General features: G+C 56.2%; 1 protein-coding gene across 2 annotated transcripts in view; it reads right to left on the reverse strand.

Moving 5' to 3' along the window:
• Positions 1-1,331: 1,331 nt before the first annotated feature.
• Positions 1,332-13,429, reverse strand: part of DCHS1 (dachsous cadherin-related 1) — a 44,379-nt gene continuing 32,281 nt past the window's right edge. For both annotated transcript variants that reach the window (XM_030829319.1, XM_030829320.1), the window contains exons 6-21: positions 12,060-13,085; positions 11,645-11,838; positions 11,341-11,437; positions 11,083-11,240; positions 10,012-10,876; positions 9,685-9,924; positions 9,465-9,590; positions 8,634-8,843; positions 6,789-7,667; positions 6,552-6,665; positions 6,169-6,380; positions 5,921-6,075; positions 5,597-5,727; positions 5,199-5,482; positions 4,731-4,869; positions 1,332-4,391 (exon numbers count right to left, since the gene is read on the reverse strand). In XM_030829319.1, coding sequence (XP_030685179.1) covers positions 1,780-4,391; positions 4,731-4,869; positions 5,199-5,482; positions 5,597-5,727; positions 5,921-6,075; positions 6,169-6,380; positions 6,552-6,665; positions 6,789-7,667; positions 8,634-8,843; positions 9,465-9,590; positions 9,685-9,924; positions 10,012-10,876; positions 11,083-11,240; positions 11,341-11,437; positions 11,645-11,838; positions 12,060-13,085 — 7,442 coding nt within the window. In that variant the 3' untranslated portion in view covers positions 1,332-1,779. The remainder of the gene's footprint in view (positions 4,392-4,730; positions 4,870-5,198; positions 5,483-5,596; positions 5,728-5,920; positions 6,076-6,168; positions 6,381-6,551; positions 6,666-6,788; positions 7,668-8,633; positions 8,844-9,464; positions 9,591-9,684; positions 9,925-10,011; positions 10,877-11,082; positions 11,241-11,340; positions 11,438-11,644; positions 11,839-12,059; positions 13,086-13,429) is intronic.

A 13,429-nucleotide genomic window follows, 5' to 3' on the forward strand; every position in this document is an offset into this window, starting at 1 on the left:
CTTTGTTCCAAGGGCAATGGAGGAATCTTGCATCTTGTTTAGTGGGCTCAGGTGGATAAAATGGAAACAGACCTTTGCTTCTTCTAATGGTAACTCAAAGCCCACAAGGAGGTCTGAGTTTACTACTTTGAATTGGGGTCATTACAAGAGGATTTTCAATGAGAATTAAAACCCTGAGGATTCAATTCCCTTCCAGTCTTCCTTTTTTTTCCCCCAAAAATCCATATGGAAGATGGTGTCAGCAGTGTCATTTTAACTTCCAAAACCATTAATCCAATACTCACGTGAAATCCCTTGTTCTGACTTCAATACTTTTTAGATAGATCCCTCTACTCCTGCTGTTGTCCTACAGGCCACTGACATCCATTAACCTATAGATTATATCCCCACACTGAAGATTATGGCACTTCACCTTTCTGTCCATCCCAACTCCTGCGATCATTTGACCTAGATGATCAAAATATCTAGGTAAAAGACCCATTCAACACCCTAACCTTCCATTTCTTCATCTCATTAAACCCAATGAGCATTACCTTCACTTCACTTAAGCAAACCAGTCCCATGGCTACATTGGGCTTGCTATCTCTCAAAACTGCTCTACCTTTGAAATTATAATTATAGAATTCTTTCTTAGACTATTACCTTCTGTTTTTTCAAGCTATTGTTTTTCCTCACTCCTATTAACCTGACTTCCTCCTGTCCATTGATCCCTCCAGTTTCCCACTAAGCTTGGATCCTAGAGCTGTATTTACTAGCATCATGCTCAGAAACATTTCTCTTCGACCACAACTTCTTTTTTTTTTCTAATTTCCTCAATCCCATGAACTTCTCAAACACTGGCCAATCGCCTTTCCCTCACAGCCTGGCTCCCCCAAAGAACAGTCAACACCAGTGGTTCCCAAATCCCTTTGTGTGACTGTGAAAATTTACACTGAGATGAAGCAAGGCAGCCACCTGCAGAGGGCCTGACATGACAAAGGCTCAACAAATTGAGCTCTTATTACAATGTGGATTTCTAGTGGCCCCAAGAACAAATAAACCACTTGACTGCTCTTGTACCCACCCCAACTTATTTTAAGAACTTCGGGCCCAGAGCTGGTCATCCCCAAGATCCCCTCTCCCACCCAACTAATCCCTCTCAAGGCTCTGCTGGCCTCTTCACCCATATTAGAAGGAAAAGATTAGCTGCAGAGAGAGGTGATCATCAGCCTCCGGCTAGGCTCCGGAGCTCCCAGTGCCATCCCCGCCCCACCACCCCTCTGTGCCTCCTGAGGTATCCACAGTACTCTGCCAGGTGTCTTCCAGTCATCCCTATAGAACAAAGCTGGAGACTGGATACAAATTGCAGTTTATTAAGGCTCCAGAGTGAGAATTGGCACTTGGTTCTGGGCAGGGGCAGGGGTGTCAGTGGAACCCAAAGGAGCTGGGTCCAAACATGTTGGAGGGACCTCCTCCATCCCCTTACCCCCAATAAATAAAGTCTCAGCTCCATCTCAGGGTGCTGGTGCAGGGCAGGGAGCCCTCACTGAGGAGAACCCAGGGCTGCTACCTCCTTCATATTTCTCCCCACATTGGACCTGGTCACAGGTCAGTGACCAACAGGGCTTCTGTGGTCCTAGTGCTCTGAGGGGGCTGGGGAGTTCAGGGTGGAGAGCTGGGGCCTGGTGGCGGCCTCCCCGTAGCCAGTCATAGTCCGAGGCTGCCCAGGGCAGGCTCAGAGTGGGGCCTGCATTGGGGACACTGTGCGCATCCCAGGTCGGGGCCCAGCCTGGGCCACAGCTAGATGTGCAACTCCGTGTCATCAGGTGGCTCCAGGCCAGACTCTGCGCTGAGTGCCGAGGCTGAGGGACCCTGGGCCACCCCAAACGGTGAGACAACGGGTGAGCGAGCAGCCAGAGGAGACAGAGAGGGTGAGAAGCTGGGGGACATGGCAGCTGAGGACAGGGAGCCTTCATGGCTGATGGGGGAGCGGTGAGAAGCTGGTGGGAAGATGGCCCGGGCTGCAGCTGTGTTTGCTGGCTTGGGGGGCACAGACTTGGCTCCTGGGTGGGCCACGGCAGTGATGAGGGGTGGTGGGTCGATACGGGGAGCTGGGGGACATGGCCGAGCTTCATCCTTGAGCCGAGCAATCTCTGTGAAGACACTGGCCAGTGGTTGGAACTGAGGGCACCAGCTCAGCAGGTAGTCCCAGTTATAGCTGCCACGGAGCTCCTCCTCACCGGCCACAATGGCTGTCAGCGCACCTGCCACACATGGCTTGCCATCTGCTGGGAAGCCATAGTCCCCAGTGGGTGCAGGGCTCAGGCCACAGCCCCCCAGGAAGGCTGTGGCAGTAGCTGGGGGCCCCTCCTCTCGGTAGAGAGTGGCTCCTGCACCTGGCAGCAGCAGCCCTGCCTTTCGGCCCTTATACCAGGTGTCAGGGGCAGGTGGCTCGCAGGATGTGTCACTCAGTCCATCTGCATCCTGCTGGATGCCTGAGTCAGGGCCACGGGCAGCCAGAGAGGAGGCCACACTGGCCACACGGGGGAACTCATTGATCATGCGGATCTCATCATCCTCTGCAGCCTCTGCTGATCCTCGGCCACTTGAATGTGAAGGGTCCAAGGAGCCACCACGGGGGTAGGGTCCTCCAGCTCCTGGCCCACCATAGCTGGGAAGAGTCTGGTGATAGAGGTGCTCCGAGGGTGGTGGACTAGGTGGCTCCCGGCCCAGTTTCTGCAGTGAGCCACTGGCAAGGGGTGCCGTCTGTGACATTGGGCCAGGGGCTGCCTCAGCCTTGCGGCTACGGGCCCGAACAAGTCCTAGGACCAGGGCTGCCAGTGCAAGCACCACCACAACTCCCAAGGAGGCTGCCACGGCCCCTACTAATAGCAGGTTGAGGTCAGGTGCCAGGCCCAGTGCGGTGTGGGTGATATCCACGGTCACAGGCACTGTGGCACTCCGGGAACCAGGCAGAGGCCCCCGCGCTATCACCTCCAGCCTCAGCTCCCGTGGTGCTTCCCGCCGGGTCCGGCCCCCACCCCCAGAGGTGGCTGTTCCACTGCCTGGTGCCCGACTGTCCACCCGCAGGTACAGGGCACCTGTAGTCTGGTTAATACCAAAATAGGGGGAAGAGGTGGCAAGGGAATACAGAACCAGGCCATCGGCACCCCCATCCTCATCTGTGGCCTGCACATGACCCAAGCTGTGACCACGCCGGGCACCTTCTGGCACTTGGAAGTGGAAAGCTGGTGCCAGAAATACAGGGTCATACTCATCCTCTCCAGTCACCAGCACCGACACAGTGACAGAGGCTGAGAGATTCCCAGCATCGGCAGCACCCACCAGCAGCCGGAAGCTTTCTGTGTGCTCATAGTCAAAGGGCACTCGTGCACGCAACTCCCCTGTTGAGCTGTTCAGTGCAAATGCCTCACGGCCCTCAGGCCCTGGCCCAGCCTCCAACAGGCTGTAACGGAGCCTCCCAAAAGCCCCAGCATCCCCGTCGATTGCATGCAGAGTGGTCACGAGAGTGCCTGGAGGCTGATTCTCGGCCAGGCTGGTGCTGAGTAAGTTCAGTGGGAAGGCTGGGCCGTGATCATTCACATCCTGGACCTCAATTGTCACTGGTGCCAAAGCAAAGTGTGCACCAGCAGGGTCAGCAGCCTGTACTACAAGCTGATGTCGAGCCTGGGTCTCACAGTCCAGGGCATGGGCCAGTCGCAAGGTGCCTGAGCTCTCATCCAGTTCAAAGAGCCCTGATGGGTCACCTGAGCTGACAGTGAAACGCACGAGGCCATGAGGGCCAGGGTCAGCGTCAGAGGCCTCTACATGCAGCAGCTCAGCTCCAACAGGTGTGTCCTCAGGTACTGCCACACGGTAGGATGCTCGGGTAAAGACAGGTGGGTTGTCATTGACATCTAGTACAGTGACAGTGACTGGCACGACTGAGCTTTGGGGTGGCTGCCCACGGTCAGCTGCAGCCACTGTTAGATTGTACTGTGTCAGGCTTTCAAAGTCTAGAGGTTCAAGCAACACCAGGCAGCCCAGTGCCCGGGGGCCTGGTCCAGCACTCTCCCCAGCCTCAGCCAGCCTGGGTTCCAGCTGGAAGACTCGGCCCCAGTTGCCACTGATGATGCTGTAGTCCACAGCGGCATGGGTGCGGCTTCCATCAGCATCTGTAGCCTCCAGGGTGAGCAGAGTGGAGCCAGGGGGCAGGTCCTCAGTCACAGCCACATGGTAGTGTGGCAATGTGAAGCTCGGGGCGTGGTCGTTCTGGTCCTGCAGCTGCACATGCACTGTGGCTCGTGCTGCCCGGCCTGGAGCCCCGTGGTCTCGTGCTTCCAGCACCACATCCACTGCTCCTGACCCGTCATGGCCCAAGGCCACTGTTCCCACTATTGTGAACAGGGTCCCTGAGATGAGAACGGAAGGGAAAGAAATATATTCAGCAATGGCTGTGAGTGAACAGAAGAGTGACCCTTCAGGGTCTAGGAAATGGTTTTGGAAGTCAGACTCAGGGAATGGCCTATCTGCTGGGAGACAAGGGGATGGCCTCAAGGATTCACAGCTTAGGGAACAGCTTCTAGACATGCAGTCAACAAGGGGCTTATAATGAAGACAGAGGGGAGGAAATGTCCTCCCTGGGCCAGAGATCCAGGAGTTAAAGAGTTTGAGTAACAAATTCAAGGAATGAGGTCAGATTATAGCCCAACACAGTCAAAGGCAAGGGGCAGATCCTGGGAAAGACGCACCATTGTTGGGGTCAACACTGAAGCCACTGGCAGGGGAAGCCAGGTGGTAGGAGATGTGACCGTTGGCACCTGAGTCCCGATCAGTGGCAGAGACGGAGAGAATGGCACTGCCTGGTGGTGTGTGCTCAAGCAGCATTACCTGAAGTGTGAGGAGAAGTGCTTATGGCCAGGCTTCCCATTTGCCCTGCTGTCCATGCAGCCTGTTCTGGAGCTTGGTTCCTTGAGCCCTGCTTGGCGTCCATTCCAACTTGGAGCCCCTACTCCAAAGTATCCGAATGGGAAATGCCCACCTTCTCCCCTTTCTGGCTACAGCATGCAAAACCAGGATGTAGTTCACAGGACTTGGGACCTTCCCATTCCCACATCAGCTCCAACATCCAGCCCACCTCAGCAGCTGCCAGCTCTGATACTTCCCTCCAACAGGAACAACCCAGGCCCAGGTGTAGGTGGATCCAGGGGTGTCAATACCTGGTAGAGGCTCTGTGAGAAGGCAGGTGCATTGTCATTGACATCCTCCACAAGCACTGTGAGGTTGGCACGGCCCTCATGAGGCCCATCATGTGCCAGCAGCTGCAGCTGGTAGTGGTCACACTGCTCAAAGTCCAGGGGCCCGGTGAGGGAGACACGGCCTCCATAGCGGCCAACACTGAAGGGATCCTGGGGCCCAGACGGGCTTAGCACATACCATAGCACGGGTCCTGAGTCCACATCATTCCCTGTTACCTGTGCAATCTCTGAGCCCAATAACGCATCTGAAATACACGAGACAAGTGTGTTTGGCATGGACATAGCCCCACCTTGAGCTGCAGGGTGGAGAAAAGTGTCTCTCGACCACCCTTTATGCCACCCACTTTACCCAGCCTCACCTTCTGACACTCGGAGCTCCCAGGGTTGGGGGATGGTGGGGCGATTGTCATTGGTGTCGATGACCATCACCGTCAAGGTAGCTGAGCCCACCAGGGCTGGGCTCCCTCTGTCTGTGGCCATCAGTACCAACCTGGACACAAAGCACAATCATTGGGTGGGACATGGCAATAAGGGGGAACTCTGGGCAGGGCCAGGAGGACTCAGGACAGAGCTTAGGGCTGGGGAATTCAGGATGTGGCCAAGGGACCAAGATGAGTTCAAGGCAGGGCTTGAAACTGGACAGGCCCAAGATGGGGTCTTGGGTCCACAGGGCCAGGCCTCACCGTGTTTCAGCCCAGATCTCACGGTCCAGGATGGCTGTGGTAGTGATAGTGCCTGTGGTTGGGTCTACGTGGAACAATCCACGTGCTGGCTGGGATGCAGCCAGACTGTAGGAAATCTGTCCTCCAGAGCCTTGATCCAGGTCATCCGCCTCCACCTGGTGAGGGTAGGAGGCTGCTGCTGGGACTGGTCTGGCCACAGACAAGTCTGACTAGCCCTGCCCCCCCCATCTTTCCATCACACCCCACACCTGCAGCAGGGGCCCCTCCAAGGGCCGGGACTCAGGAAGGAAGGCCACATAATGGGGCCGCAGGAAACGGGGAGCATTGTCGTTGGCATCTTGCAGGGTCAGGGTCAGCACAGTGAAGGCAAAGGCTCCTCCACTCTCTGCCTGAAGCACCAGTCGCAGCCGTGGACTCACCTCGAAGTCCAGCCCCTCTGCTGAGCGAACTGTGATGGCACCTGGGGGAGGCAGAATGCATCAGTGACAGCCCCCTTTGCTTGCCCTGGAGCCTCCTTCTCTGAGACCCCTTACTCAAGGACAGCCCTTCACCCATCAAAGGCTCCTCTGATGCAAAGAACCTGCTTCCCCAGTAGCCTGTCCTGCACAGAACCCCTGCTTCTATTCCTTACCTGTACTAGGCTGGATGGAGAATGTCCCTTTCTCATTCCCACTGAGAATGCTGTAGGTGATGGGTCCATTTGTGCCTCCTGCATGGACGGCCCTGGGGGAGACAATAGGAGTCCCTGCAGAAAGAACGGTATTGTTGGACTGTGAGTGCGAGACTGGGAGAGTTTGGGGGACGTTTTCAAAGCACAACCCCAGCCCATTTGGGAGTTTGAATCTGGAAGAAATGGATGGGGACCCACCTGGGGGCGCATTCTCACGAATTATAGCCTCACTGCTAGCCCGGGGAAAGCGGGGTCCACGCTCAGCTTCCCCCTGCAGTCCAACAATGATCACACCAGTGGCAGAGCGAGCTGGACGGCCAAGATCAGTGGCCACAACGAAGAGGACACGATCCCGGGGGCCTAGAGCTACAGGAGAGCGGGCCACACGGATTTCACCAGTGTAAGAGTCCACAGTAGTGCCAGGAGGTGGTGTGCCTGCCAGCCGGTACAGAATGGAAGCATTGGCACCAGCATCGCGATCTTCAGCTCTCAGTGTGGCCAGAGCCAGGGTTGGGGTACTGAAGCTGGGGCCTGGGCGGGGCAGGCGTAGGCGCAGAGGACTGGTGGGGAAGGTGGGTGCGTGGTCATTGACATCGCGCACCGTGATGGTGACAGACACTGTGGTGCTTAGGGGCCCAGCAGCTGCACCATCCACTGCACTCACAGAAAAGGTATAGCTGGGACACTGTTCTCTGTCCAAGGCTGTAGCTGTGCGCAGTTCTCCAGAGCTGGGCTCCAGCAGGAAGGCTCCTGCTGTACCGGCACCCAGATAGTAGGTCACATGGCCATTGGCTCCAGCATCAGGGTCATGAGCCTGTAGCTGCAGCAGCAGGGTCCCTGCAGGCACATCCTCCGGCACCTCCACCGAGTAGGCAGGCACAGGAAAGGCTGGAGCATGGTCATTGGCATCCAGCACTGTCACTGTCAAAAGCAGCGTGGCACTGAGAGCTGGGTGGCCTCCATCCCGGGCCTCTATCCTCAGCTGGAAAGCTGGCTCCACTTCTCTGTCTAGTGGCCGCATGGTGCCAAACTCTCCAGAAGTAAAGTCTAGGACAAAGGCTCCTGATGGGTCCCCATCTGCAGAGAAGGGCATGCACATATAAATATACATGTGTCACGGGGATGGGGGTGATTTACAGACAACAGGAGAGTGAGCATGTGCACAAAAGCAAGTGAACCTACGACAGAAACGAAGAAAAACAGAGAAAAACAGAAACGGAAAGTAACAGAAGATACTATAAAGCAGCTGGTATCATCTGTGTGTGGCCTGGGAAACCTGGGAGTCCCCCAAGTCCTTTTCATGTGCATAAGATCAAAATTATTTCATAGCACTACTAAGCCATTATATGGCCTTTTTATTCTCATTATCTCATAGATGTACAGTAGAATTTGCAGATGCTCTATGACGTGATGATATAATGTCTTGGTTAATGGAATGTGTGGCTTATGTATTCCTGTGTGTTCTAGAATATTCTAGATAGAAAGTTTAGAACATGAATGTGTGTGCCTTCAGAGATTCAGTTTGTTCTGGCTATCTTCAGTTATATCTGCTTTAATCTCTGAAATTAATTACGGTCCAACAAATTGTTACTTGAAATCTTAGTATTTCCTTGTGCTTACACAGAAATACTGGCAAGCTGTATACTTCATTGGCTTGTTTCACAATCATATTTTAACATCATCTCAGTTTTATTATCTAATACAGTAAATACTGATATAACCCACATAAAAAAAACTCCTTAGGGTTCTCAAAAATTAAGAGTGTTAAGGGTTTCTGAGACCAAAAATTTGCGAATGACTGCTCTACAGGGAGAGACAAATGAGAAAGAAAAGAAATAGGAAGATAGAAACAGAGACACACAGGGAGATAAAGAGCATGGAATGAGATACCCAGATACACTGGGTATAAGCATGAAAGAAACGGTGGACGACATCAAGAGGGAAAAGGAGACCCAGACACATGCACTGAGGCTGACAGCAGCCAAGAAGGAGTAAGAACTAGGCAAGTGGATGCTGAGTTAGTGGGAGTGGGAAGGTTCTCACCTAGGATGCGGTACTGCAACTGCCCATTGGCTCCCACATCTGGATCAGAGGCCCGAAGCATGGTAAGGGTCTGGGGATCCTGGCCCTCAGGCACCTCCAGAGAGAGATGGGCACTCCCAAAGGTTGGTGCATGGTCATTCTCATCCTCCACAGCCACTCGAACGGTGACATGCGTTAACTGAGGAGGTGAGCCCCTGTCCTGGGCATACACTGTGGGGAAGCAAAATCAATGAGGTCTAGTCTGCTCTCACCACATGGAGAAATCCACACCACACGGTGTTCATAGATGTTCACTAGGTGCACACAAACCAGAAAATGTCCATCTCTCCATACCTCTCAGGCACACATGTGTCATGCATACATAAACATACATGTGTCCTACCTCCCATGCTTGGTGCATACAAGATATATCTTGGACTAGTGGTGGTGTAACAGGAAAGGCACTAAATGAGGTATGAAAAGATCTGGGTTCAAGTCCCAGCCCTGCCACTTCCAAGCTGCATGAACTTGAGCAAGTCACTTGACCTCTCCAATATTCAGTATCAAAATGCTCCTCTGTTAAATGGCTGCAGTATCTGAGGGAGGCCTGGAGGGCATAGCTGTGATATTATGCATTTTAGAATTTGTATGGTCACAGTTGTGACAGTCTAGAAGTCAGTTGACCGTGCACCCTGCCAAACTCTCGACTCCCCAAAAGGGTCCAAAAACATAACAGGAGCTTTGTCGTAATAGGCAAAAACTTCTAGAAGGTAGTACTTTGGGTATTCTTTCCAGGTAACACTGGTGTTTACAACACCTCACTCAGGCTCTTGGGGTCCTGTCAACATGTACCTGTCAGGTTGATCTCCTCCTGCTCCTCTCGATCCAGGGCCCGAAGAGTCGTGAGAACACCAGTGTCAGGATCCAGAGAAAAGCTTTCGCTAGAGACGCCTCCATAGGTCACTTGCCCGTTGGCCCCTGAGGAGGGGCAGCATGGAGGGCGATCAGAGGATAAAAATGCTCTTTCTTGCCCCAGTCCATCCCACTCATAATTCATCCCCCCAGGTCTTACCCACGTCGGGGTCAGTTGCTCGCAGGGTGAGCAGAGATGTGCCAGGTGGGCTGTTCTCACGCAAGAGGACGCTGTACTCCTGCTGCTGGAAAGTAGGCGCCTCGTCGTTGACGTCAGCGACACTGACGGTCAGGACCTGCGTGGCCGAGCGCGGCGGGGAGCCGTGGTCTGAGGCCACCACTGTCAGTACGTGCTCAGCTCGTTGTTCGCGGTCCAACGGCCGCACCACGGACAGCGCTCCTAGGTGAGCAGTAAGGCAGGTTGGTGGGGACCCCAACACTCCACATCAGCACCTTCCTCGCCCTCACCCCCAGACCTAACTCTCACCAGTGCTTGAGTGCAGCCGGAAGTGGCCGTCCCCGCCAGATGCCAGCCAATAGGACACGCGTGCAGCCTCGCCCAGGTCCGGGTCCCGGGCTACCACGTGCAGCGCCGCGGGCCCAGGCGGCTGGTCCTCTGGGAGGCGCACGCGTGAGGGCGAGGCGAAGACAGGCGCGTTGTCATTCTCATCCGTGACGAAAACGCGCGCAGAAACGCGCGCTGCACGACGGCGGCTGGCGTTGGCTGGCCGGTCGGTGGCTTCCACCAGCAGCAGCAGCGCGGGAGTGGTCTCTCGGTCTAGGCCGCGCGGAGCGCTGAGCGCCCCGGTGCGCGCGTCCAGGCGAAGCGCCGGCACAGGGGGCTCCTGGCGCAGCAGGCGGTAGCGCACGTCGCTATTGGGGCCGGGGCCGTCGGCGTCCGACGCGCGGAAAGTGTACAGCGCTGCGCCGGGCTCCGGGTTCTCGGGCAGCGCCAGCGCCAGCGGGTCGCGCGCGAAGGCGGGCGCATGCTCATTCTCGTCCTGCACGCGCACCTGCACTCGCAGCAGCCGCGCGCCCGCGCCTCCCGGCCCCTCAGCGCGTACCGTGAGCGCGCGCCACGGCGGGCCCGCTTCGAAGTCCAGGGGCCGCGCCAGGTACAAGCGCCCTGAGGCCGCGTCCAGTGCGAAGGTGCCCTCGGGATCGGCACCGCCCACCAGTGTGTAGGTGAGTGCGCTCACACCCGCGGGCTCTGGCGGTGCCACCGAGCCCAACAGAGAGCCGGGCCGCAGTCCCTCAGCTGCTGTCACAGTCAGCACGACAGGCACTGGTGCCGCTGGGTCCCGCTCTGCGAGATCTGGGGGCGGCTCGGCCAAGCGGGCTGAGGGAAGCACCTGTTGTGGACCGGGGAGGGAGAACAGAATTGTGAGGGCCCGTGTAAAAGGGGATCTGAGCTGGCTTCCCAGGTGGTAGGAAAGAGTGGTCAGAATAGCCTGACTGTTAGTGGAGCCCAAGGACTCCCGTGAAGCTGGAGCTACTGAAGGGAACCTACAGAGGTAGCCAAGGGGAGGTGCACAGACTGTGGGAAGGGCAACCATACCTGCACCAGCAGCTGGAGGCTGGCACTTCGAGGAGGGCTGCCTTGGTCATGAGCACTCAGTGTCAGCACATAGTGGGGCCGCTCTGCTCGGATCAGGGGAGCTGCAGTGAGCAGCTCCCCTGAGTGAGGGTGCAGAGAGAAAAGCTCTGAGCCAGGACCTGGGGACAGGCAGAGGAAGATGAGAGCTTGGGGCCCAGAGCTGGGCAGGCCATGAGGGCATGCCATCACCCACCAATTCTCTTCTCTCTACTCCCATACCAGTTAGCGTGTACAAGATGGTCCCATTCTCCCCCTCATCTGGATCCTTCGCCTGTAGAGTCGTCACCAGTGTTCCTGGAGGCACGGGGTCTGGTACCTGTGGGAACACAACTCACCTAGTTGTCTCTTTCCTGTTCTTCAGACAACTCAGGATAAAGCTTCCCTCACCTGTGGGCAGGCAGTACCTCTTTTCGGCTCTCACACCCAATCCAGGAGGCAGTCTCTTACCTACACCTACAGCTCTATGGGGAGATCCCCACTCCCTCTCACACTTCTCAGGACAAAGTCCTGCCACTTCACATACCTGTATAGGGAGGCCGCCACCAGCAGCTCCTGAAGCCTGCAGGAAGGTGGGGCTGTTGTCGTTGAGGTCGAGCACTGCAACATGCACAGTGCCTGTGGTGCTGCGGGGTGGGCTCCCTCCATCCTGCACCTGCACCAGGAGCTGATAGCTGCTCTGCTGCTCACGGTCCAGGGTTTGGAGTGTGGTCATTTCTCCTGGGAGTGCAAGAAGGGGATCATGTACAGGATGTTTAGGGATGCAGAGCCTGAGGCCTGCACCAAAGAAGCTGGGGTTTGGGGAGTGGAGGAGGGAATGCCAGGGCTAAATCCTCATTCTCAGGGGCGAGATGGGAGCTGGGGGTTGGGGATCCTGTCTGGATGTTCACCAGGCGGGGGATAAGGCTATGGGGTCTCAGGATTTGGTTCTCTGTGCTCACCAGTCTGGGGGTGGATGCGGAAGGCCTTGCTGTCTTCAGACAGCTGTTGCAGGCTGTAGGTCAGACGTCCATTGGGTCCCGAGTCTCGGTCAGTGGCAAAGACTCGGCCCACGCTGGTCCCTGGGGGCTGGTTCTCAGCCACAGCCAGGAAGGTGGGATCCTCAGATAAGCGGGGACTGTGTTCATTCTGGTTGAGGATGCTGACCCTCACGGTGGCTGTGCCTGTCTGCTGCCCCAACTCAGCTTTGGACCCAGACACTGCCATTACCTTCAGTACGTACAACTCCTGGGCCTCACGGTCCAGCGCTGCCCGCACCCATAGCCACCCACTCTGTGGCTCCAGGCCAAAGGGGCTACTTGCTCCTTCTGCTGCAAGGTGATAGGTGATAGGGCCCCCATCTGGTGCTTGGGCCTGCACTTGCAGGACCTGAGTTCCAGCGGTGGTGCCTGAGGGCAGGTCCACACGGTAGGTAGGGCTGTTGAATCGGGGAGCCAGCCCACGGGTTCCCACATCCTGTACCACCACCCGTAGTCGAAAGTGGCTGGTGCGTGGCGGGGAGCCCCCATCCCGGGCCTCCAGCTCCAGCTCATGGGCTGGCCCTCCTGAGGGCCCCAGAGGCCTCATAAGCCGTACATGGCCTGCGGTGGGGTCCACGGTGAAGGCTCCACCACCCCCAGCAAGCAGGGTAAAGGTGACTCGACTGTTAACACCTGAGTCGGGGTCAAGAGCCCGCAGTGTATAGATGGGAGTCCCTGGGGCAGTGTTTGGTGGTAGCAATACCGTGTCTTCAGGTGCAGGAAAGGCAGGGGAGTTGTCATTCACATCATCCAGCAGCACACGCACCCGAGCTATAGCGAAAGCTGGGGGCATTCCACTGCCTGCTCGCACCTCTAGCTCCAACACTGGTCCCAGTAACTCCCGGTCCAGAGGGCGAAGTGTTTGCAACAGTCCTGAAACCGCATCTAGGGAGAAGAGTCCTCGGGGATCCCCGCCTGATAGGGAAAGGGTCACAGGTGCCAAGCGACCTAGGGAGGACGAAAAAGGGATCAGGAAAGAGATGGAGGGGCACTTATTGTCAGGACCCAGAGTCTGATCCCAAGAAGGACTAGGCAATGCCCACACCCATGCCTTTCAAAATATTAGGAGGAGGGGCAGGGGTTGGCAAAGAAGTTGGCTGGCACTGAGGTGACATTCCTATCTATGCCTCATGAAGCAGTGTGCCTGCACTGTGCCTAAGGAGGTGTTGGGCATTGGTACAGGAGTGTTTTATACTGGGGCTATCTGCCCTGTGATATTCTAAGGTATCTTCAGATGGTGCTGGAGGGTTATACTGGGGTATTTGGGTCTGGCACCAAGTGGGTATAAAGCT

Source organism: Nomascus leucogenys, chromosome 15, assembly GCF_006542625.1.
Source record: "Nomascus leucogenys isolate Asia chromosome 15, Asia_NLE_v1, whole genome shotgun sequence".
NCBI classification, from domain to species: domain Eukaryota; kingdom Metazoa; phylum Chordata; class Mammalia; order Primates; family Hylobatidae; genus Nomascus; species Nomascus leucogenys.